The 27,241-nt window shown below is 36.3% G+C and overlaps 1 protein-coding gene across 1 annotated transcript in view; it reads right to left on the reverse strand.

The window, feature by feature from the left end:
* Positions 1–27,241, reverse strand: part of URB1 (URB1 ribosome biogenesis homolog) — a 109,373-nt gene that overhangs the window by 73,917 nt on the left and 8,215 nt on the right. Inside the window, exons 4-14 of the mRNA XM_044670200.1 lie at positions 27,063–27,195; positions 18,257–18,353; positions 17,154–17,239; positions 16,023–16,148; positions 15,462–15,464; positions 14,035–14,156; positions 8,775–8,970; positions 7,542–7,679; positions 5,522–5,695; positions 3,427–3,565; positions 1,316–1,432 (exon numbers count right to left, since the gene is read on the reverse strand). Of these exons, the coding sequence (XP_044526135.1) occupies positions 1,316–1,432; positions 3,427–3,565; positions 5,522–5,695; positions 7,542–7,679; positions 8,775–8,970; positions 14,035–14,156; positions 15,462–15,464; positions 16,023–16,148; positions 17,154–17,239; positions 18,257–18,353; positions 27,063–27,195 (1,331 nt within the window). The remainder of the gene's footprint in view (positions 1–1,315; positions 1,433–3,426; positions 3,566–5,521; positions 5,696–7,541; positions 7,680–8,774; positions 8,971–14,034; positions 14,157–15,461; positions 15,465–16,022; positions 16,149–17,153; positions 17,240–18,256; positions 18,354–27,062; positions 27,196–27,241) is intronic.

The raw sequence follows: 27,241 nt of genomic DNA on the forward strand, positions 1-27,241 counted from the left end.
GCCAAGTCCTACTGATTCTTCCTTCCAAGTGTCTACTGTTTTTGCTGACCATTCCAAAAGCTATCACTATTGATTGCCATACTTTATCATCTCATACCTGCACTATTTTAATTGGCCTCCCCAATTTCAGCCTTTTTTCAAGTTTTCAATTAACTACTTTTCAATTAACCCTGTGTACTTGATAAATCGTGTTACAATACATCTAGGAAATATTTGGGGGTGGAAAATCCCTAACCACCCTGCTGTAGGTCCTCCTCATCCCATGCCTGGACTACTGTAAATGGTTGGTCTCTCTGTTACAGATCTCCCTACTCTAGTCCATCCACCACCCTGCTGTCATGTGATCTTCCTAAAGCCTTCAACGGGAATCATATTTTCCAATCTAGTTTTTCTTCATCCTCCCCATGACTTTCATAACTAAATCAAGTATCATAGTATGCATTGACTGTAGGAAATTAAATCTTGTCAAGGTTTTCATAAAATGAATGGTGGTAAATACACAGTAGTCATCTTTGCAATAGTCTTATTACTTTCAGTATGAATGTTGTAAGGCAAAAAGAGGATCTACTAACCAATGATATTATCTGTTTGATATAGATTTGTTTGTTTCTAAATACATGAAGGAATCAAGTCCTCTAACTTTGAGGAGAAACCAAAAGTCATCATCCATTTATCTGATATTTATTTAGGTCTACTGGTTTCATTTAAATTTAGTGTATTAATGTGGTATATGCTTCAGTTCCTCCAATACTTTGCCAACGTGGTCATTAGACAAAGATCATAGGTTATATCTACCAGAAATTAAATTAATATTGGTAGACAGCTTAATGATGACCATTCACTGCCTTTCTGCCACTATCATGACAAAAGAGGAATGGGGTTTCATGGGACTGAAGCAAATCTGCATTTCTGTCCATTATGTGAATTGCTATGGTTGAAAAGAGCAAACTATATTAGCTGGTAGGCAATCTTCCTATGAAGAACTTCTATGTATCAAGTGAGTCAGCCTGGTCCTCAGGTAAGTCCACAGTGGGCCTTTTTTAGATCTAGTCATTCTCTATACTATCCATAATAAATATCTTGACCACTCTCAGAAGTATCTCCATGATATCAATTGTCAGTTGGTATGTGGAAAGGAGGGCATATTCATAGACCTAAGCAAATTCAGTGAAGACAATAAATTTATTAGAGGAAAAAATATAATTTATACCAATGTAGCCCAAGAATGCTTGCCTACTCTTTTGGAATAATTGCATATTGTTCAATGCCAGTGGCAGAGATAACTGAGGAATAACTGTAATCATCTTAGACATACCTTTTAGAAGTTTGCTGAAATCAAATGTACACTGAATAACAACATGGGGAACCACCATCTGGTAAAGACAGATGACTTGAAGCAAAATAGCCTTCAAAAGAGTTGTTTCTGCATCATCTAAAACAAAAAAGACCAATATATTTAATTTCTATATCAACTACACTTTTATCATTCATGTCAATTCTAATGCCAAAAAAAATTGACATTTACTTCTATAATGTTGCTAATAAGCAAATCTAGAGGGTAAAAAAAAGTTTTCAAATACTAATTAAAACAAATTGTATCATCAGCTATGTAAAACTATTCTTTGTTTAAAAAATACATAAAACAGCAACTAGGCACTGAACTTGACTTAGAATATAGCTATGGGCAGCTGAATTGTGGTGTGCTGTGCAGAGAAAACAGACTTGTGGGGTAAAAGGAGGCACCCTGGTATTTCAATCAAAAAGCATTTATTAGCAGGCAGCTAGGTGGTTAAGGCGGTTCAGTAGATTGAGAGCCAAGCCAAAAGACAAGAGGTCCTAGGTTCAAATTTGGACTCATATACTTCTTAGCTATGTGGTCCTGGGCAAGTCACTTAACCTCCATTACCTATCCTTTACCATTCTTCTGCCTTGGAATCAATATGAAGTATGGATTCTAAGATGGAAGATAAAAGGTTAAAAAAAAGGCCTTTATTAAATGCTTACTTTCTAAGGGCTAGGCACTGCACCTGAGGATAGAGACAGAAGTGCAAAAGACCTTATCATCAAAAATTTGCATTCTAACAAGTTAACTATATACACAATGAACAAGGTAGTTGGGTTGGGGAGAGAGATAATAGGAAAATCAGGGAGACAGGAAAAGTTTCATGAAGGAGGTGGAACTGGAAATGAATTTTGAAGAAAGGTATAAAAGGGGAGAGAGAATATTCCAGGTAGTAGGGACACAGTACAAATGCATGGAGATGGGAATAGAATATGATGTGTGTGGAACAGTGAGCACATCTGTATACATTATAGAGAAGAAGCCATGTAAAGGAAGACTGGAAAGGTAAGAAGACGCCAGGTTGTGAAGACATTTAAATGTAAAAGAGAGGAATTATATTTGACTATATATATGATGACAGAGAGCCACTGTAGTTTAATGTGTATGCTTGGGGGCAGGAGTAGGGGGGTGTGAGAGGAGGAAAAGTTGTCATGATTAAACATGAGCTTTAGAAAAACCACTTTAGTGATTACGTGGAAGAGGGAGTGGAATGGAAAGAAGTTTGATTTAGAAAGTCCAAACAGGAGGCTAATGAGAAATGATGAAGGCCTAAATTAAGGTGGTAGTTTTTGAGTATCAAGAAAAGGTTACATTTGTAGAGATAAAAAGAGCAAGATGCAACGACCCAGGACAATTCTGAGGGACTTCTGAAAAAAAAAAAAACCGCTATCCACATTCAGAGGAAGAACTATGGCAGTAGAAACACAGAAGAAAAACAATTGCCTGAACATATGGGTTGATTTGGATATGATTTGGGATGTAGACTCAAAACAACCACCCCATTGCAACTATCAACAATATGGAAATAGGTCTTGAACAATGACACATGTAAAATCCAGTGGAAATGTGCATCGGCTACTGGGGGATGGGGGGTGAGGTAGATGGAGGGGAGAGTAAGAACATGAATCATGTAAGCATGGAAAATTTTTCTAAAAATAAAAGTTAAAAAAAAAAGCCAGTAAGATTTGGTGACTGACTGGATATATGAAATTGAGTGAGGAGGGGTTGATGATAAGTACATATTAAACATAAATTTGTTTCATAAGCCAGTTTTTTGGAGAGGAAAATGGCTATTTTCTATCTAATTCTTTGAAAACAAATAATTTAAGAAAACCATTTAGAAGCAGATAATTCAAGATAAAATTGCCATGTAATCTACTTCATTTTTTCTCCCAAAAGAATTTATCTGAGCCAAAAAAAGTTCAGTATACATTTACAAAAAGTCAGAAATATCCCAAAACTTGGACTTGCTCTAAGACCTTTTTAATTAGATTATGTTCAATGCCATATTGTACTTTCTAGATTTTTTCCATAGAGTAAAAAAACAGGTCATTTGCATATACTAGGGGAAGATATATACTCACCATGTTTGTGATCTACTTCTATAGTTTCAGTGATTTCATCCTCAGGAAAGTTTTTTTTTCCTAACCCACCATCTTCATTTGTTTTTTGCTTCCCAAGTGACTGCCACACACATACAATATTGTTCAGATCTGGTAAAAGCTTCACAGGGAAAGGAAAATAGAGTTAATACAAATGGCATATTCCCTAAACCAAAATATTTCCTTCTTATCACAGCTGGGATGGAGTAAAGACCAGATCAAAATTTGAGAATGGCAACAAGAAATCCCTTCCTCTAGTGTTCCAGGGAATCCATGTTCTTCTGGTGAGCTAATCTGTCTTAATTATGACTGCTTTTCTTTTGGGTTTTTTCCTCTATAAAGCTTGAAAAGGTATTGAACCACCCTTTACACCACCGTTTCTCCAGGGACATACTCTTAAGTCCCTTCAGGAAAATGGGCTATGAATTTAAAACGACCAGCTTAAAAAAACAAACCTCTGATATACAACTTGTTGGTAAACTAAGGGAAGACCACATCTAAACCAAACTTTCTCACATTTTAGTACATTCAGCACAATATCTGGGAAAAGGAAACAAATAGTTCACACTTCCATGGTGTTTTTAAGAGTCAACAAAGGGCTTTTTTCACGTTCATAATAACCCCTCAAGGCAGGTGCCCTGGCTATTCCTGGTTCTAATTCATAGAGCAAGTCCACTCTAAAGATGTATGGTTTGGTTGCACAATGGATAGAATGCCAGACCTGGAGATGGGAAGTCCTGGGTTCAAATCTAACCTCAGACAATTCTTAGCTGACTGACCTAGGGCAAATAACTTAAACCTCTTTGCCTAGACCTTGCCATTCTGACTTAGAATTGTTACTAAGACAGAAAGTATGGGTTGTTTTTGTTTTGTTTTGTTTTGTTTTGTTTTGTTTTAAAGAATGGCTAGAGAACAGAGAGCTGGACAGCAAGGCTGAGTTCCCATTCTGCTTCTGACATTTAGGAGTTGTCTGACTACAAAAATATCACTTAAATTCTCTGTTTCTTCCTATAAATCCTACCTTGTAAAGGAGCAGTGATGCTCAAATAAGTTAATGTCCATAACTTTAAAGCACGATATAAATTATACTGTTGGCAGTTATGTAATGGCACATCTTATTGGAAAGCCATTAAAGAATTATGCCACATAGGCTACAAAATTGTTCCTACTCATTACTAGGTCTTTACACTCCTCATTACTGACCCATTTGAAAGAAAAACTTATAAGTATATTTTAGCAGCAGAATTTATAATTAAAAAAAAACTGGAAACATGTCCAATTACTGGAGAACAGAAAAACAAACTGTGGTATCTTAATGCAATGAAATATTACTACAATGGAGGAAATGGCAAATATATGAAAAATACAAAAATCTGGCAGACACACTAAGTAATGCAAAGTGAAAGAAGCAAAACCAAAATAACATAACTACTGACTGTAACTATATAAGTAAGGGAAGCAGAGAAAAGACTCAGAAATATACAGAAAATAAGTTCAGAAGGAAATAATTCGAACAAGATGGGAGAGGGTGAAGATGCAAAATATTGACCTGAGATTTCATTGGTGTGAGGAATTTCTTATACTAATGCAGAGCAGCAGCTGCCAATATGTGTCAGAGGTGGGATTTGAAGCCAAGTCCTCCTGACTCTGAGGATGGCACTTTATCCATTCGACCAGGATGTCACTTCAAAGTTAATATGTACTTTAAAAATACAAATGATAATGAATAGAAATTTATGGTTTCATCTATAACTCACCAATTTTTTTCTATCCTTTGTTCTTTGTAAGTATTTGAGTACTTATATTCCTTGGTAGAAGATAAAAGAAACACAAAGATGTTCCAGTAGTTCCCAAACGGGGAGCTCAAAGCCAAACAATGGGATTCCACATCTTGTACTTCCCAATATGCTGGGCTGTGTACCCTCCATCCCCTGTCTTTTCCACTTTTTGGCTTTCTGGTGTCCTGCATTCAGGAGCACACATTACCTTCCTATGGCAGTTACAGCAGCAGAGTGACCTACTATTCACTCTCAGATTTTAAAAACACTCTCAAAAGCACCACAGTCTACTTTCTTACCTTGCTCACAGCTTCTCTGTACAGATGCACAAATTCCTCCATCATCGCAGGAGTATAGATGCCTGACTCCTGCCATACATCCTTGTTGAGACAGTGATCAATGTTTTTTAATGCTCTCTTCAAAATGGTGGAAATCAGTGATAAAACTGTGTGATTTACTGATTTGTTTTCCAACTAGGGGGAATGAAGGAGAAAAAGGTCAACAGCAGTTTTTTATGATAGATGGTGGGGTAGATTGTAAATTCACATGGCAGGATCTAATTAGTGGAACCCAAATGAAAGTGTAAGAGTTTTAGAACTCAAGGACCCTGGACAGAAATATCATTTGGTCACCAGAGATTTCTTTTTTCCCTTAAAGGGAAAATTACTGAAATGATTGAGTCCAAGACAGATTCTTTCTGAAGTCATTTGGGATGGATTACCCATGTTCTTGATGCAATATACTTTATAGTAGAGCGATAAAGTTTTCATTAGCTAGAGCCCAACTAACTAGAATTATTTTTGCCACTTTACTTATAGATAAATACACAAATGTCAAGACATCACATTCAGATCAGGGTTTTATTTTAAAAAACAACTTCACAGGTAAGTCCTGGGGTCAATAATCTCCCATCACAAGGTGCTATATTTTCTTTATCCTGGACAATATCTTTATCCTGTCCTGGACAATAATCAAGGCTATTCAAAATAATGACCCTAAGACACTGTGAGGCTCCCAAATCTTTAAAAATATACTATAATTAGTGAAACGAAAATAAAAAGTTGAAATTTTTTTCAACAAAAGTTTAATCAAAAAGGGTCATTTAGTTAAATGAATAAGACTGTCCCATTTTCTAAGCATTACAATTAACTGAGATTTTATTATTTATAAGGTGTCATACATATATTGACTAATCACCAGGGTCAATGATTCTTGCCTTGTACCTGTATCAAAGAAGAAAAGTCAAGGGATCAGATAAAATTTTAAACTTATAACACAAAGTAAGATACTGAGCCAACTGGTACATGCCTTACTTCCAAAACAAAAATGATAAATATCTAAAAGATACAATTTAAAAATCTTAGTTGGAAAAAAATTTAAGAAGGCCAAAGTCAGATTTCTCATTTACTGCGTAAAATCAGGCTTCCTCTCCAGTCTGCACGTGGAAAGAGCTGTAATAAAGCACAAGGTACAAAAATATCCATAGCCAATGACATTTCCCTTTAAAGATGGCTTTACAAAGACCTTGAGAATTGGGTCATCCATATAAGGAAGACTACCATCCACACTTCTGTTTTCAATTTTAACAGGAGGTATTTAGAGCAAAGAATTAATCTTAACTGTCTTAGGCAGCCAGAGTTAAGATCTTACAAGGGAGTAAACACTGGCAGCAAGATCAAATTTTCAAAAACTTTAAATCCTCTTCCAAGTTCTCTATAAAGAAGGTATCTGACAAATTCCTTACAAACTTATTTTCATGCCAGGCCCCTAGGATAAAACATTAATGTCTCCCACAAATGAAGAGGACAAACCATCTGAGTCCTAACTTCATTTATTTGGCAAAAAGAACAAAAGTGCTTTTTGATTGGTGCCCCACATCCTTTCTTTGTCTCTTCCCATCACCTATTCCCAGACCTCACACTGGAAAGGTATCAAAAGAAATTTCAATTTCACCATCTCAATCAACAGTCAGTATGACTGTAATGCAACTGTTACCCCACTGAATGATCTGACCTCAAAAGACTGACCTTGCTAAATGTGAAAGGCTCATCATTATGCAGTTGCCCACACCAACTAATCAAACACTACTAAAATGTGGAGAAACTGCAACTTGCATCAGTGGGACTGCCCACACAGATGAAATCATGGTTTGATGTAATAAAACATAGCATTTAAAGTAAGATTACCTTCTTCAGAACCTAACAATGAAACTGACAAAATGTAAACCAATATACTCGGCATATTGCTTTCAAAATAATTATACTAGAATCCATTTGGAAGAAAACAAGAACTAAAATGATAGCAATAAAATGACCTTACTTTTAATCCTTGAGTAAACATGATTTTGTTGCACACAGTTGGAATTGTTGTCACCATAACCATGGAAAGCATTCTAGACAAGGGTATAAACTCTTTGGTTTTAAATGCTGGGGAAATCTCTGGCTGAGCCTCATAAATCTGTAGAAGAAGAAATGATATTTATCTAATGCATGAGCTAAGAATAAATCATGAGGCAAATTCTATGCACCAGTATGGAATGACGACACCATTATGGTTAAATAATAATTACAACATTAAAGGACAAGGAATTGATTTTTTTCTGTGCTGCTCTGCAGAATAAAACAAAGACCAAACAATGCAAGATAGAGACACAGTTAGGGGTCCACAGAAGGAAGAACAATGAGGACTCTCAGAGCTGCCTTGATGAGATGATTACTGAAAGGGTTGAAGCAGAGTTAATCTATCTATGTACTTGTCAAGAGATATATGTACTGTGGTGGTGTTTCTGACCTTGGACCAGAGGTGGAACGCACAAAAAAATATTAAGAATGGTATTTTACACTGCATTCTTGTGCCATTCATCACTGATACCAAAACTGGGAGACCCTAAGGTAAACTTATCTTGGCAAGCTGGACCTTATTAAAAAATAAAGAACTGGGGGCAGCTGGGTAGCTCAGTGGAGTGAGAGTCAGGCCTAGAGACAGGAGGTCCTAGGTTCAAACCCGGCCTCAGCCACTTCCCAGCTATGTGACCCTGGGCAAGTCACTTGACCCCCATTGCCCACCCTTACCAATCTTCCACCTATGAGACAATACAACAAAGTACAAGGGTTTAAAAAAAAAAAAAAAAGAACATTAGCATGAAGTTCCTGATAATCCAGAAGCATTCCATTAATTCTGTGATTGATTCCCTATGGTCCTCACTACTTATTGTCTATAAATCATTTCAGGGTCTCCATTTCTCAAGGATTATAAAGGCTGACCCAGAAGGCTTAGTGCAGTTTTAAGCTACTAAGGTTTAAAGGAGGAACAAAAATACCCATAACTACTGAAATTTTTTTAAGTTATCAAAGCTTCAAGGCCTGATGGGCACTCTGTACATCCTCTGTGCAGATGGGATGCATCTGCTTTGAGAGCAAGGCTGAGGGACAACTGAACAAAATTCTGGATTACTTGAACACAGGAATTGTATACAAACACCATCTGTGCCACTGGTAAAGCAAAAAATGATCATTTTAACTCCTCATTCCCATCTAGAATAATTTTTCTTACCTTTCTCAGAAGTCGAATATTGTTTAACCAAGCTGACTTCAACCTTGGAACAAAGGAATAGGTCACCTCCTTAAAGTATTTGGTGAGTAAGTCTGGACACACTTTTAAGATATTCACTACAAGCTCAGCCACCATGTCATCATCCACTGCAGTCTTCAAACCCAGTAAGAAGTTCAGGAGAGTCAAGTTCCCTCCTCTGATAAACAAAAGAAAGAAAAATACCAGGTTGGTATAAAATTTCTTAAAAACTCCAATAGCCAGTGGTTACCATAATAAATACCAATTCCTCTGCAGCACCGAGGAAAAGACAATTCTGAAGCAACACTATATCATGGAGGCATTTAGACTACTGGGTTTTCTCCAGGTTTTAGGATGAGATACATCAATTCTTTTGGGGAGGTTTTAAATTTTATTTAGTTGCATCTAAGTAGATGAAAATTGATCTGCTTTGTTTTCCTTATTATTCTCCCTTCAATCACTTCCACTACCCCCCTGCCAAAGGCATATAAAAAAACATTTCTGTTCCTTTTTGTAATCTCTTCTCCATTTGGTTTGCTCTAAATAAAAATCCAAGAAAGAAATCAGAAAAAGTTAGAGAAGAAAAGCCCACTTTAACTCCACAAGAAAGTTTTTAGAGATAAGTTTAAGATGTTATTTCCGGAAAATTATTTCTAGAAAGTATGTAGCATGATAATAATGTCTTTGTACAATCTAACTTTTCTGACTTCTCTTTCTTGCTTCTGAGTCCTCTATCTTTAGTAACACATGACAAAAATTTCTTGATCTAGGTTTAGAGATACTGAGATTAAGTCAAGAAATAAACAAATATTTGAAGTAGATTTTTTTGTTCTAAACCAAACAAACCTTCTATTTTAAAATAATCACTAAGTGTGATAAAACTAGAAGCAATAGAAAGGACTGATGCTACTATAGAAAGTGAGATATAGAAAACGATGTAGCCAATACATTTCAGAAACTTTTTTTCTCTTTCTCCAATCCTATCATTTTGTCAGAAAATTGTTTTATGTAGCTGATACTATGGAGGGTATAAACATTAATAAACATATGTGTATGTACACACATGTCTGTTACATATATACATGCAATACATATGATGTGTATATAGGTTAAAATACTAAAATATATACACATAAACCTTTATAATTTTATAATTATATATATATAATTTTATAATAATACTTGCTCACAACTTTTAACTTCTCATAAACTGACAAAAAACAAGAGATGAAGCTTCCTTATAGTTCAGTATCCTGTAACAGTACATTTGTAATAAGAGTTTTTAAAAGAAGGTAAATTAGATGGCACAAAAACCATCTTTGGAAACCAGTTTCAAAATTAATGTGACTCCCACAATAATTTTCTGAGTAAAACAATAAAGAGAGTTACAATGAAAGAACAATGAATTTGAAGTTTAAAGATCTGTGTTCAGATGCTAGCTACACAACTGGTCAGGTCAGTTCACCTAAGCTTTGTTTCCTTACCTACAGGAGTTGTGCTGGAGGCAACTCACACTAACTTAAAATAGTCAATTTAAAAATTTTGAGTGTGAGCTTTAATACCTCAGAAATTAACAAAGCTACAAATCATGGACTAATTTATTGTTGTGTTGATTATCTAGATTGAAGAAAGGGATAGAGAAAATGCTAATAATGCAGAGTAAACTTAAAAGTGTTTATGGACATATCCCCCCCCCCCCAAGAGCTGACTATTAAATATTTAACAGCAAATTGCTATTTACCTCTAAGAGGGCAATAATACTTTCTATCCCAAAGAGTTGTTATTTTTTGTTAGAAGCATATGTAATAACTTGTCAAAAAACAAATTAAATAACATCTATAAAGCGTTCAGCACAGGACCCAGCATACAGTAAATATTTGATAAATGCTTGTTCCCTTCTTGTAAAAAAAGTGTTCTGTGTGAAAAATTTAAGCATCACAAATGTTTAATTACTATAACATTTTTTTGTTCTTAAGCCAGCAAAGCTCTGAGAGGCACAAAAAAAAAAAGACTCATATTTTACATCTCAGTTTTTCCATTTCTTCCTCCTTCCTCCAATAACACAAATATATAAGCAAACATAACTATCGGGATTTTTTTTCAGTTTCAAAATATCCAGAAATCTTGTCATTAGTTTCTTTAATAAAAACAGTAAACCAAAGGCAGCTATGTGACTCAGTGGATTGAGATTCAGGCACAGACATGGGAGCTCCTAGGTTCAAATTTGATCTCAGACACTTCCTAGCTGTGTGACCCTGGATTAGTGCCAATGAACTAACCCTTACCACTCCTCTGCCTTAGAACCAATAGTTAGTATCAATTCTAAGACAGAAAGGGTTTTTTTGAAAATGTCAAACCATTTCATGGGTTAATTCATAAAATAAATGTATTTAAAAGCATATTTGTTTTGTTAAGCAAAAACTACTTTATACTAGATCATATTAAAGCCGATAGGCTTAACTATTCCATAAAAAAATTTTTGTTCACTCGATTTAAAAAAACATTGGAATATTGCCAATAAAAATAAAAATGGCAAAGGGAAAAACCCCATAATTTCAATAGTAACTATCTCATAGCCAAAAGATGTCCTTGAATCAGGGTGCATTAACATAAAAGGAGAACTGGCTTTTCATTCTCAGTAAAAAAATTAATCATTTCCCCACGGCTTAAAAACTAGAAGCAAAAATCCATTTCCTTGTAACTTGGATCCTTCTAGAGAAAGGTTTTCAAAAAACACCACTTGGGGTCAGACTCCTCTAGGAAATCTTCTAAGAGTAATTGGAAGGATATGATGGATTCATACATGTAAATCTCTCCTATCATGTGTATACTTAAGTGTAGTTTTATATCTCTTTCACTATAGTCTGAAATGCACTGTAATACTCTTGAGAACAGGTACTATGCATTTTATTTGGTCCTTTGTTATGAGGAAGAGATTACGGTAAGAGAAATGAAGGTCTGCAGGGGACAGACGCATGAGATCTGAAGATGAAAGACTCTGGAATGCTGGAAGGAAAGGTTAAGCTGCAACTCAGGGGCTGTTAGTTCTCTCTCTCTGGGGTTGCTGACTGGAGGTGAACCTGGAGGAAGTGACTGCCAGGTCCTGAGGTTTCTGATCCTGTCCTTGTTGTTGTGTTTCCTTGGAAGAAGATCCTATGAACCTGACACTAACCTGAACCAGTATCCAGTTATCTGTACTGTCTGTAAGCAGAGGTCTGGGTCCAATTGGACCTGGAATCTATCCTTGGATCCCTGTCTAATCTATCACAGACCAGTACCTCTATTAACACTCAAGAGAAGTTTGGATAGTACAGAGTAGCTAGAATAGGGTCTAGATTACAGGTTAGAGAGGACAAAAGTGTAGAACATCAAAATCTCTGAAGGCCCTTCTTGCAAAGGGTTATTAACTAGTGAACTAGTGACAGGGATTCCCCTTTCCCTCAAAACCTCTCTGTGGAAATAAATTACACCTTACACTTTACCCTGGTCTGTGGCTGAGTAATCTGTGTGATGGACCCAGATCAGGCTTTGGCCAGGTCAGAGCTAACTGCTGGCTCCTTCGACCCACAGTGTGAACCCCTAGTACATGTCCAAATAATCAGTTGATGTCTTATCTGACTATGTCTCCCAAAACCCACTAATACACCTTATTCTGTAATCCTTAGTTTAATGTAATTCTCATGTCAAACATCTAAGCCAATGGTTCCAAAACTTTTTTGGCCTACTGCCCCCTTTCCAGAAAAAATATTACTTAGCCCCCCGGAAATTAATTTTTTAAAAAATTTAATAGCAATTAATAAGAAAGATAAATGCACCTGTGGCCATCATGCCCCCCTGGATCGCTGCAGCACCCACCAGGGGGCGATGGCGCCCACTTTGGGAATCACTGATCTAAGCCCAAATTGAGACTGGATCAATGAGTTTATCAATTCTCAGCAACAGTACAGACTAGAGGTACAGACTAGAGAATCTGCTCCCAATAAGACCTGGGTTTATTCATAGACTATGTATTGGTTCTAAGGTAGAAGAGTGGTAAGGGCTATGCAATGGAGGTTAAGTGACTTGCTCAGGATGTCTGAGGAAGTGTCTGAGGCCAGATTTGCACCTAGGACCTCCTTTCTCTAAGCCTAGCTCTCAATTCATTGAGCTTCCCAGCTGCCCCCTATTCATCATCTTTATGATCCTATGAACCTAAAGCACCAACTCTAGTTCCTTGGCTCCAGATCTCTTGCTGGAAGGGAAAAACCATCTTAGAAACCATCTACTCTAAACCCTTATAGAGATAAGGAAACTAAGTTCCATGCAGTCAAATGAAGTGAAGATCACACAGTATGAAAAGAATCAGAGCAGGATCTCAACCAAGGCCCTCAGAATCCAGAGCAGAGGTTTTTCTATTACATCATCAGTCTTTGGGTTTCAGGAAAGTGACCTGGTTCAGTTCCAAGGACTCAAAGAGGTCTGAATCATTTTATGGTAGTTTCTGATCTCTGGCTTCCTCCAAGTTAATCTCAGTCTACTAAAAGTAGAATGAATCCATAAAATTCAACAGTCTCCATGGGACTTCAAATTCCAAGAATGTCTCAGGGTCCCAAGGAATATATATTCCAAGTCTGCCTCAAACCAATGGAATTCAGGAACAGTTAGAGAGAGCCCTGAAGATAAGAAGACTCATCTTTCTCAGTTCAAATCTGGCCCAGACACTTACTAGCTGTGTGACTCTAGGTAAGTCACTTCATCCTGTTTGCCTCAACTTTCTCATCTGTAAAATGAGCTGGAGAAAGAAATGGTAAACCATTCTAGTATCTTTGCCAAGAAAATGCCATATGGGGTCATGAGGAGCCAAACATGACTGAAATGACCAAATGATAACATGGAATTGAACTAATAGCAGCCAGGTCTTAGGCCTATAGTAAATGGGATTCCAATTCAAGCAACTACAGCTGTACTCTGCCTCTGGACATTTTCCCCTATGGGAACTCAGTTCCCAAGGAACTCTTGGGATTCAGTTTCCTGATCTGGAAAAAAAAAGTAAAGGGAGAGAAAACAAGATTTTTAAGGTCTCTCTGCAAGTCCTAAAATTTTCCAATGAACTGAATTTGCTGATTCCCACATAACTAATGAGTTTATAAGTAATTTATATAATTTATAAAAATTATTTACAATATATTATATATTATATAATTTATAAAAATAATGTATAAGTAATACAAACTACCATATACACAACCATATTATATTTTACCTGCCAAGAGTACCAAGAGATGGGTCATAGAAGTTAATACCATGCTTCAGAGAACAACAAAGATCCATTAAGAAGTTATGAACCAGTTCTCTTACTATGGTTTTGGCTGCTTCTTCAGTAGGCTGTTTAGGATGGGAGAAAAGGGGAAGAGTGGGGGGGAAAAGAAAGAGAAAGGAGATAAAAAAGGAGAAAAAAAAATCGATGACTACAGAGTAAAATAGGTAAATCAAATTTTCTAAGTTACATAAACATTGGAATTTATATAAAATTTATATTAGGGTGTGACATGATTAGGACAGAATTTTTGTTTAATAGGCAAGTTCATGCCTTTGTTCAAAAACAAGCTTATAACCTCTTTAATACAACAACTTTATTCCTATGAATAAAATTCTATATTTAGGACTGTTTTATTAAACACCTAGAGCTTTTTGGCATGCAAGAGAATCAAATAATCTTTCCAAATCAACAAAGTATTTTTAAACAACCAAAATGCAAGTCACTATTATAAAACAAAGGTAAGATTGAAAATCTTGAGATTAAAATTTAAGTTCTATAAAAAACCCTTAAAATCTAAAAATCAGTAATGATTTTGAACATTTTTTCATATGGCTATATATAGATTTTACTTCTTCATCCAAAAACTATTAATATCCTTTGACCATTTATCAATTGGGGAATAAAGGATAAGAACCTATATGTTCTAAAATATTTATAGAATTCTCTATGTGGTGATAAAGACCTAGAAATTGAGGAAGTGTCCATGAATTGAAGAATGGTTATGCAAATTATGGCATATGACTATGATGTGCAGTAAGAAATGACAAGCAGGTTAATTTTTTTAAAAACCTGAAAAGACCTACATGAAATTATGAAGAGTAAAACAAGCAGATCTAAGAGAACATTATATATAGCAGCAAAAACACTATTTGAGGAACAACTATGAATGATTACTGCAAAAAAAGAACTGATCAATAGAAACATGCATGATTTAATTTTTGTGTGTGTATGTTTATTTATTTATTTGTTGGTCAAATGATGCTGCCTTCTGTAGTGCAGAGTGGGAGGTAGATGAAAAATTTAGTGTAAGAAATAAGTTTAAACTTTAAAAAGGCATATGAAAAAAGTAAAAATTAACAACATGCCTTTGGTTGATTTATGTATGGAATTATTATATATTCTTATTTATATATTATATCATATATAGCTATATAATATATAATTAATATTAATATCCTACCAATAGAGCATTGATAAAAAATTATATATTCTACAACTTGAGAAGTTAGAAATAGGAAGCAGGGAACCCTCAAAAAGCTGGATAAAAATAAGTCATTAGATGAAGCAAACAAAAAGAGGGCAAAGTAAGCTTGGAGTGATTTTATAAGACCCAAAATATACTGGCAAGTTAGTTTAAAGCAGTGATGAACAACCTTTTGAGGTTGGTGTGTCAAAATTCGCCAAGAAACGGAGCATAACTTGGGTGGTGTATCACTTTGAGGAAAAAACCATAATTTCGAGATATTTATAGTTTAAATAACAAAAACGTATAATTGTAATATATTGCTGTATTTAATAAACCAAAATAGGTAAATTAATATAGGTAGAATTGTCATCTATAGTGCACCTAGTGTCTACACGACACTACAGAAAATGTTTCATCTTTGGCATGCAGCCCCATTCTTCTCTGTATCCAGACGCATGTGGCCACATGTCATCGAAAATGGCTACGCGTGTCAGTGCTGACACAGGTGTCATAGGTTTGCCATCACCAGTTTAAAGTATGCATGAAGTTGTTTGTCCAATGGAAAACTATTTCTGCAGTGAAAAATGACATTATCTTATTACCTCCAAAAGAAACAAATATAACCCATAAAAGCTAGAAGAAATTGATTACATGTAAGAATTTTTTAGGTGAAGTAATATTTAATTCTCTTTTCCAGAAGAGAAAGGTGACACTTAACATTTTCATGCCAAAGTTACTACTGTACCTTGACATTTTCTGTACTGACATCAGCAATTCCATTCCAACGATAGAGAGAAGCCACATTATTTAACAAATACCCAGTAAAGAAACGAACTTTCTGGGTCTTTGTGATACCAATGTTGTGAACCACCTGAAAGCACAAAACGAAATGATTAAAGCATATGGAATTTTCTACATTAAAAAAAATTACTAATAAATATATTTTTTAATATTTTTAAACCCTTAACTTCTGTGTATTAGTTCCTTGGTGGAAGAGTGGTAAGGGTAGGCAATGGGGGTCAAGTGACTTGCCCAAGGTCACACAGCTGGGAAGTGTCTGGGGCCAGATTTGAACCCAGGACCTCCCGTCTCTAGGCCTGGCTCTCAATCCACTGAGCTACCCAGCTGCCCCACTAATAAATATTTTTAAAAGACAAAATAGGGGGCTGAGTAGATTGAGAGCCAGGCCTAGAGACGGGAGGACCTAGGTTCAAATCTGGCCTCAGACACTTCCTAGCTGTGTCACCCTGGGCAAGGCACTTGACCCCCATTGCCTAGCCCTTACTACTCTTCTGCCTTGGAGCCAATACACAGTATTAACTCCAAGACGGAAGGTAAGGGTTTAAAAAAAAAAAAGACAAAATACTCAACAATGTCCAAATTAATATTCCTTCAAGCACAATAAATCAATTTTATTATAAAATCAAAGCATAATTTAGAGTTCTCAGCAAATACTTTTTAACATTATCACCATTAATTTTGCTGGAATGCTAAGGGGACAAAGTATACAGTACATCAATACTAGGTACTGGGCAGGGTGGAATTAGAATTTTATGGTCCTATAGTTTTAGAATTCATATATGAACAAAAACAAATTCTCATTCAGATTATCTATAGGTTCTCACAGTACAGAACAAAATGTCAAAAATATTCTCATAACAATATTAAGATGTTACTTATATTTATATAATCCATAAAAATAAAAGCTCTTTGGGATCCTCAATTTCTAAGATTATAAAAGGGTCTTTTTCTAGATAAACTAAAAATTCCTGAACAAAAAGGTCATTACATTCTATAGAATGTTGACAATTCCATTAGTCAGGAAAAAACAATAGCTTTCCTCATTTGGAAAATGTTTTCTCTATTAAGGACACACCTTGGTTCCCAGGGTGGACAACAAAAGATTGATAGTAGAAATTCTGTCTTCCTTCAAGCCAGTGCTAAAAATGACAGGGAGGAATTCTGAAAACAAAATTTTCAAAGGTTAGATTCAACTCAAAGACTTTCTGAAATATGGAAAGCTAAAAAAAGCTTTTTTTTCTGTTATAGTGATGAATTAGACAAAAGTATTTAAGAAAACAGATACTAATGAACCATGATGAACAGCAGAATGCCAAAAGAAGAAAATATATTTTGTTAGATTTGGAGGGTGGGAGAGTGGTGACTCTGTGCTTGAGTTTCACAGAGGAGCCTCTTGTTAGCAGATAGCACCAGTGCTTTCACACTTCAGAGATAACTCAAACAACTCCAGCTCTGGCTTTGACCCACAAATTACTATCACATTCCAAGTCTACCTGAAGGTTCCAGGTGGTCTCTGGTCTTGCAACTCACCTCTGGTTCCTAGTGACATGGAGGGCTAGAGATGCAAATAAGCACTGGAGCCTGGGCCAAAGGTGAAGCCTAACTCTGAGACAGAGAAAGCACAGAGCTACTACTGGGTCAAAAACTTCAGGCCAGGCCAAGAAAATATGAAGGGAATGAGTCCCACTTGGATTAAGTTCTGCTTCTTCTTCAAACAAAGGAAAAAAAGACAAGAGGAGAGTACCCAGTTCATGTGAAATAGATGTTTAAAAGGTTTATTCCTAATTCTATTAAGTAGCACAGCATGAAGAATGGCACAATAAACCAAGTTTCAGTTTTTAAAACACCACCACTAAGGAAAGTGATACATGCAGTACTTAAGACATTTAATTTGCTATTAATTCCACAGCCACAAAGATGCCTTTGTTTCCAAATTCTGGAAAGTATTTGGTTATTCACTGTTGGGTCATCTTGCAGCATTCCAGAGAGCAAGACTATAATATCACAGTTATTTTTGGTCAATGCTATTAAAATAACAAAAGCTTCAGTGCATACTTTCCCCCTATTCTTTTATAAATAAATAGGTGGTAACTTATTTTCTTTTTTCTAGCCAAAGCTATTCAAAATAAGTTTTCCCCAAAAAATACTAATATCTTTTCCTCAGAAATAGATGAATACCTTTCATTTCCAATACTCGTGCAATTGTATTATCATCACCAGCAATTAAGAAGGAAAGTGCAAACTGGATATATGCCAATCGAACATCTGGTAGCCCCTATTGGAAAAGGAAAGAGATGTCATAAGACACAGATACAAATATATGAAAATTATCTAACATGTAGAAAATCCATGGTTTCATCAGTTTGAATATTCCCTTCAAAAACACAGCTCACAATAATTCCTCCAGGATTTCATGAATTGTCATGGCCAAAAAAATCATCACCTCAAGGTGAAGCTTCTAGTGCTAAGTCTTTCCAAACTTAATTGGGCTATATCCTCAAGGCTAAACTGGAGATCCAACATGAGGCTACACTGAGAGTTTTCCTGGTTTCATAGGACCTGTCACAGTTGGTTCTCCATTGGCTCAGGGTCCATGACATTGGAGTAGGCTTTTAGAAAAGGAAATATGTATGTAATCATACTTATACACAAATATCCCAGGAATACATCAAGTTAACAGATTTCCCTGCCACTGAATGCTATCACAGCTCTGAAAAGATCCATATCATTACTAGTCTTTTGCTATCAACGGATGTTACATACACATATATCAACAAATAGCATGTGTGATGCAAATAGTTATAGTATTTAATCAAATTTGACATAAATTTTCAGCACAGAAATACTAGACACCTTGGGGGGCATAAAAATTTTAGATGCACAGAGTAAAATTGAAATATCTGGTGAAAGATCATGAAGTATGAGTTGGAGGAAGAAGAAAAAAGTAGCAATTGGGGATTCTTTGACTCAGAGATACTAAAACAGTTGTTTATTAATCTTCCAGGCAGCTTTCAGAAGAAGAAATTAAAAGTTATCTATAGTTCTAAATCACTACTGATTTAGTGAAATGCAAATTAAAACAACTCTGAGGTACCACCTCACACGTATCAAAAATGATAAATGCCAGAAGCAATAAAGGAAACAGGTACCCTAATAAAGTTGTGTATTGGTCCAAATATTAGAGAACAATTTGGAATTAGGCCCAAAAGGCTATAAAATTGTGTATACTCTTTGACCCAGTAATACCACTACAAGGTCTCACGCCAAAGAGATCGAAGAAAGAGGAAAAGAATCTATATGTGCAAATATATTTATAGAAACTCTTTTTGTGGTGGCAAAGAATTGGAAATTAAAGAGATGCTCATCAACCGGGGAATGGCTAAACAAGTTGTGGTGTATAATTGTGATGGCATATTATTGTGCTGTACAAAATGAAGATGGAGATGGTTTTAGAAAAAAAAAACATGGCAAGACCTGTATGAACAGACGCAAAGCAAAATGAGAACTGGCAGATCCTTATGCACAATAACAGCAATGTAATAATGATCAATTGTGAAAGACTTGGCTACTCTGATCAATATAATGATCCAAGACAATTTCAAAGGACTCATGATGAAAAAATGCTACTTCCAGAGAGAAAACTGATGAACTGAATGTAAACTGAAGTACTACTTTCTCACTTATAATAATTAATCAATACTACAAACAAAAGTACATATTTTGTCATGTTAAAACTTTAATAAGGGAAAAACTAATCTGCTAATGAACAATGGCTCCCAAGCCAGCCTTCTGAAATAGCAAACAGGAGGATTCTGTCGCAAAGAGCCAGATTTAGGTTTTCTATAAGAAAAACATCATAATTATTAGGACTATCCAATGGACTACCAACACTAGGGATCTTCAAGAAAAGGTTGTGTAACCCTTCTTCAAAGCTATAAAGGAGATTCCTTTTCGGGAATAGGTTTGAAATGAGGAATGCTAAGTGTTGCTGAAGAAATATGCAAAATTAGGAATTGCTAGGTGTCTCAGGAGATTGAAAGTCAGGCCTAAAGAAGGGAGGTCCTGGGTTCAAATCTAGATTCAGATGCTTCCTAACATCTTCCTAGTAAGTGACTTCCCTGGGCAAGTCATTTAATCCCCACCGCCTAGTCCTTACCACTATTCTGCATTGGAACCAATACACATATTTATTCCAAGAAGGTAAGACGTTAAAAAAAAAAAAAAGCCCAATACTAAGCTTATTCTACCTATTAACAAATTCACATTACATAATTAGCTGGACAATTCAGTCACTCCCCTAGACAATCACATCTCTAGAGTAAACAAATTTGCTTTAAATTTTTAAAAATTATTTTTTCAATTAATGAGCCTTTGTTTTCCCTCTCCTTCCCCATCATGGAGCCTGGAGAAAGGGGAGAATTGTTATAACAAATATGCATAATCAAACTTCATTTTAGTATTCTGTTTTGAAGTATTCGAGATTGAGATAAATGAAATAAAAGTTGGGAATTAAAAGGCAAGTATTACCTAACGGAGAGGTCCAATAACAACCACCACCACAATATGTTAAAGGGTTTAACTATAATAATTATAGACTGACTTCACTTGGACAGGACTCAAAGAAAGCATCTGTCATCCAAGATTATTCTTTTAATATATGATTTATCATCATCCATATAGAATAGCTTTTATCTGAACAAGAATCCCTTTACCAAATAACACATTTTTGCTTGAAAATCTCTGATTAGAGGAGACTCCTCTATCTCCCAAGATAGCCCACCACACTTTGGAAAGCTCTGATTATTCAAAAGTTTTTCCTTACAAGAAGCCTAAATTTGGTTCTTTACAACTTCTACCCATGACTCTACTTGCCTTATGGATCCATGTAAAGCAGGTCTCATCTCTCTTCCACATTTAACAGGCTTTTCTTTAGATACTTGAAGATAGCTATTATGTTCCCCTAAAGCAGAGTTCTTTACCTTTTTTGTGTCATGACACTTTTGGCAGTCTGGTAAAGCCTATGGAACTTTTCTGAGAATTATATTTTTATTTATTTTACTTTTTTCCCTTTTTTTATTTAGATTTTTTCCATGGTTACATGATTCTTTATGACCCCACCCCACCCCACTCTTTCCTCCCCCCTCCAGAAGTTGACAAACAATTCCACTGGGTTATACATGTATCATTGTTCAAAACCTATTTCCATGTTATTCATATTTGTAGTAGTGATCTTTTAACATCAAAACCCCAATCATATCCCTATGTGATCGATAATGTTTTTCTTCTGCATTTCTGTTTCCATAGCTCTGAGAATAATATTTTTAAAAGATTAAAATAAAATTCATTGGATGACAAAGGAAACCAATTACATTGGAACATAATTATCATTAGATATTTTTTAAAAGTTATGAACCTACGCTAAGAACCCTGCCCTAAAGTCTTCTCTTTGCCAAGCTAAACATTCCCAATTCCTTACACAAATCTTCATGTAGAATAATCTCAAGGTCCTTCAACATTCTGGACATCCTATTCTGGATACTTACTTTACTACCAATATTGTCTGAATAGGTCAATAGCTTCTTTAGCTGCTGTAACATACTGTTAATTTGTAATAATAAGCTCGACTAAAAAATCCCTAGATATTCTTCAGAAGTACTACTATTTAGGCACATTTCTATCTTGTAGTTGTAGTCAATCTTGCACTCAAAGAATTATTTCTATGGGCCACCAAAATGTTGTTTTTTTTTTGTTTTTTAAACCCTTGTACTTCGGTGCATTGTCTCATAGGTGGAAGATTGGTAAGGGTGGGCAATGGGGGTCAAGTGACTTGCCCAGGGTCACACAGCTGGGAAGTGGCTGAGGCCGGGTTTGAACCTAGGACCTCCTGTCTCTAGGCCTGACTCTCACTCCACTGAGCTACCCAGCTGCCCTACCAAAATGTTTTTTTAATAGTGAATTCCTATTTTTAATCTCTCATTCCAACTTTTTCCATTCTCCTTGCCAAAATTAGAAATAATTCAAACCTCTCCAAATCTCAGTTTCCTCGTGTGTAAAATTAAGGGGCTGGCTAAGCTGATCTTTAAAGTACTTTCTAATTCTTGGGGCAGCTAGATGGCTCAATGGTTTGAAAGAATGGTCCAGAGATGAGAGGTCGCTGGATTCAAAACTCGCCTCACTTGTGTTACTCTGGACAAGTCATTTAATCCCCATTACCTAGCCCTTACTGCTCATCTACCTTTTGATTCTAAAGGTTTTTTTAAAAAATAATTAAGTACTTTCTGATTCTAAATCCTCTGATGTATGGGCAACATAATATTTGAAACTTTTTAAATTTAAGAGAAATTCTACAAAAGATAAAGTAATATTTGGTTAAATATACTATAGATAGCTTCTTCTAGATCAAATGAGAGGTTTTAAAAAATCTGTTGTAAATTTTTATCTGTTTTAATGCTCACTAAAGAAGATTTGGAAAGGGTTGACTTGAAGCTTTCAGAGCATTTGGAAGATGGCAGAAGAAATCAATTTGGCAAATAAAATGAAGCACATAACCTGTTGCTAATACATATGCCTGATGGGTATTCTAACTAAATAATAAAAATGTTTAACTTTGTGCTTTCTATTTAAAAACAGAAATTCTTGGGGGTGGGAGTCAGGAAGGGGGAGCCATTTGGAACAGTTTTGCAGCCTTCTTATAAACCCATCATTCACACTTCCATCTTCCTTGAGCAGAACCTATCAACCATAGTGATAACAGCTGCAAACAAGAAACATAAGCCGGCACATTGAACAATCAAGAAAACCTTCTCTGAAGTTATGACTTCTGGGGCTTCACTCTACCTAGGCTTAGATAACATTAATAAGACTGGTTTCCACAGGGGAAAAAAACTGCTCTAAAAATTAACTAGCTTACTTCAGGGAAAGAAGTAATTTCTTCCCCTTGAGTGAATGTTCATTCCCCACTACATGCCATAGCAAGTTCTTTGAGCTAGAGGAATACTGCCACTCAGACTTGGCCTTAATAGTTATTCTGTTGCAATGAAAGCCTAAAATGTTTTGGCTAATGTGTAGCTAAGATCAGGGCAGCTAGGTTGTATACTGAATAGAGTGCCAGACCTGGAGTTAGGAAGACTCATCTTTCTGAGTTCAAATCCAGCCTCAGACACTTACTAGCTACGTGAACCTATACAAGTCATTTGATCCTATTTGCCTCAATTTTCTCATCTATAAATAAGTTGGAGAAAAAAAAGGCAAACCACTCCAGTATCTGCCAAGAAAATTGAAGAGATGGACATGACTGAAACAAGTGAACAACAACAATAACTAAGATCAACCACCACTGCTACTACCACCCATACTGAGAGCAATAATATAGTAATAAAAAAATAATAATAATAAAGAAGGAACAAGAATTATCCAATACACACACACACACACACACACACACACACACACACAACAATGAAGGAACATTTATGTAATCTGAAAATAAAGCAACATGAAGTGAGAACAGCAAAGTGGGTGGGATTCAAGAACCAAGAGAGGCCAGGATTCCTCCAAAAAAGATTTAAGAAGAGCACCGGGTCAAGTAGTGATCAGAGAGATATAAGGGAAAACCACAGTGGGTCATTTTTTGAGGACAAAATCATCTCATAGGCAAGTGACCAGGGCAAGCAGTTCAGGCATGGGCCCAGACTGGTAGCTGCGTCATATTTAGGATGCAGCTGAGGGGCGAGTAACCAGGACAGGGGATGAGGGACCAATGTGGACCCACATCTCTATCACTGAATCTACAGAGCTTGCCAGCTTAATTAATAGCTTAATTAATTAATTAACAAGGACTGGGGCCAGCAAGTGTCCCCTCAATTACAAAAAAAATCTGTATCGTTGCCTATACTCAAAATCAAGACCTAGTGCTTGGAAAGTTTAGTCCAGGAAAGAAATGATTGGACTGCTTAGGGAACACTGAAAGTTTGCATCTCCCTGGACTGAGCCTTGCTATGATCCTTGAAAAACATCAAACTAAACATACAGAGAACCAAGTAGAAGGACTCCAGAAAATACAGGATAGGACAACATAAGGCTCTGACATTTCCTCCAGAAGTGAACAGTCTAGTTCTAAAAAAGGTCTAAATTTAGTAAATAATTTTAGAAGACTAAGTATATTTATGTGAGTATATATATTATTATTCCCACATATATACAACTATATGAAGAACAACTATAGGAACAGAAGTTTCTTCAGCTTATTCAATATTAAAATTTAATAATAGGCTTATTATTATAGGTTGGGCTTCCAAGCTAATAAATGAGAAGTGTTTTCATTTAGTAATTAATAAGGAAATATCCAAAAATATCCTGAATAACTATAGAACTCAAGATGGTAAGAATAAACTTGGTAATGAGTGAAACAGCAAGCTGAGGAGGCTAAAAATGAGTGTGGTCAATTGCTTACCCTGCTACATTATAAATTAAACCTTGTAGATCTCTAAACAATGACTTGAGATACCAAGATCCTGGTTCTTTTCTTTTCTGGTGAAGTGAGCTAGCTTCATTCCCTGGATTCTAAGATCTGTCCCATGAGATATCTGATTACATATCCTTTATATCTGCTACTACCTCCCCTGGGCATCCTGGCACCAGATCCAGATCCTTTTCCCTCTTTGCTTACCATCTAGAAAGTGTGTATGTTTTAAATGGAATTAATATGCAAGCAAAGAATGCATAAGTTCAGAATTAATATACAAGGGCATGGAAATCTGAAATACATATAAACAGAATTAATCCACCTAGCAGGGGGCGGAGGGAGTTGTGAAACCTCATCTTACCCATTCTATATCTCTAGTCAGCCAAAGGCCAAGCTTCACATCCCTTCACCAAGCTATCAGGACCCACATACTTCAGAATTATTTTTTCTATCTTTCACACATAGAATATCCTCTTCCCAAATTGACTTCAATATGAAGGTCCCTCTTTCTTTCCTTGAACATGTTCCTTCTGTAAATTTGGGATTGGCCAAGTGGGGCAGATCAGGCAAAGCTCATTCATCCATTCTACAATTCCAGGCTTAATCCTGGTTAGGATTCTGGAAAGCTCAGTCTTGGAAAGTGTAAGGATGGGGGATGGGACAAAAGGAGCCAGAAGAAGGCCGTTGGTGACAATTACTGACAATTGGGACCAGAGAGAAATCTGGGTAATTCTCCTGAGGAAGAAGGAGGAGGAGGACTTCCAGCAGAGGACAGAAAGGGAGGGGGAGAACTTTTCAACTCAGATCCAGTCCTAAGGGCTTCCTGAGAATCTTTCTTTGGACATTGGAACACTGATTTCCTGGTTAAAGGTATCCCATTGCTTATCACCCAGCAAGACTTCAATCATCGAGTCAGCTAAGTTTGGGACTCCATTCTGGGACAATCTCTTAGGCTCCTTCTCCCATTACCCAACCTTGCTGAGAGACCCTTTCCAGTTTGACTTGCAATTATAGAAAAGGATAGAAATAGGAAATAGAAATAGAAACTGAAGGAGAAGAGGCAAGGGGAGACACTTAGGAGTGGGAACCCCAAAGGTTCCCACCCGAGTGATGGACCCCATAGAAATAGAGGGCACCCCAAATCCCTCTGCCCTTCAACCCTTTCCCCAATCCCTGAATTGTGATTAATAAAAGCCATTCATTAGTCAGATGGCATTCCAGAGTGCCTGAGAGGCGAGGGGGAGGGGAATCACAGCTTGGTCTGGCTGCCTCCATCTTGGAGCCAGAAAACCAGCTGTGAAGTTGGCTGACCTCGGGGGAGGCTTGCGTGAACCCTGCCCTCATTCAGAATAGGATTGGGGTACCCAATACCTCATCTTATAGGGAAGCCTCGCCCCTAACTCCTGTGGGGTGGCACCACCATCCAGGTCACCCAGTTTTGGGGTGACACCCCCTTGAAGTCTCCCAGTGTATAATCGGCAGGAGGGGAGAGTTAGAAGAAACTCTCACCCCTACACAGACTCTCTCTATCTCCCCTCCATCCCTAACATTGTAACTTGGCTCTGTTTGTTATTACAAAACAAATGATTGGATTGCTTAGGGAACACTGAAAGTTTGCATTTCCCGGGACTGAGCCATGCTATCTATGATCCTTGAAAAACACTATACTAAGTACAGAGAACAAAGTGGAAGGATCCCAGAAAATACAGACCAGAACACTACAAAGCCCTGACATTTCCTCCAGAAATGAGCAGAGTTTAGCCTTCAAAAAAAAAAAAAAAGGTTCAAATTCAGTAAGGTTAGAAGAATTAGTATATCTATTTGTATTTTTTAGGTTCTTAGTGTATCAAACATATATTCCTACCTCATTACTAGTTAAGTAATTTCATTAATTCCTGACCAAGGAAGGAAGGGAAAAAGGAGACCTCATTAAAAAAAATAGAAGCCTTGTTTTATCATCTTTTCTATTATCTGAGACAATTCACTCCCTGGGTAGCAGCAATATCTTAACCCCTTCCCCATGCAAGTTAGGCTACTTTTTTCTTTAAAAATATAGAGCTATTTCTAGAGACTTGGTTGCCTCAGGGTACTAAAGCATGAAACTGCTGATAATCACTTTCTTCCTGAGTACAAAGTGACCCTGAGGAGCTGGAGAGGCTCTTGACATGCTTGGCTGGTGGATCAAGATGGGAGATTTCCTCAGCTGAATCAATTCAAAGGATTCTCAATGCCTATGCTTGACTATTTTCTGGAAGAGACTAAGCAAATCTTTTGTTGACTGCTGAATGACCCATGAGTGCCTCATTTTGTTCCAATAGTAAGCCTAAACTACTAGGAGACTAGTTTGAGTCAAATCCACTTCCAAACATGCCCAAAGTTCACAAAATACACCCTGTTCACACTATCTATCACATCTTAGTTTAGAATAGAGGATAATCAAAATAACAGAAAGGAAAATAATTTAAAGGAAAATATGAACTATTCAAAAGGAATTTGAAAAGTATAAGTTGTTTTCTTTACCTTTGGACTTCTTATTTTCACCAAACCATACAAAGATTTCTTATTGAAGTCAAAATGACTATAGAAATCTCTGGCAGCATCTGGACCCTGCGCCACCATAGCTGACATGAGGTTCAAGCAGGTTTGAGTCATTCTATGTGTATAATAAGGAAAAAATATATGGTTAATTCAAAACAATA

This window comes from Gracilinanus agilis, chromosome 3 (genome assembly GCF_016433145.1).
Source record: "Gracilinanus agilis isolate LMUSP501 chromosome 3, AgileGrace, whole genome shotgun sequence".
Lineage (NCBI taxonomy): Eukaryota > Metazoa > Chordata > Mammalia > Didelphimorphia > Didelphidae > Gracilinanus > Gracilinanus agilis.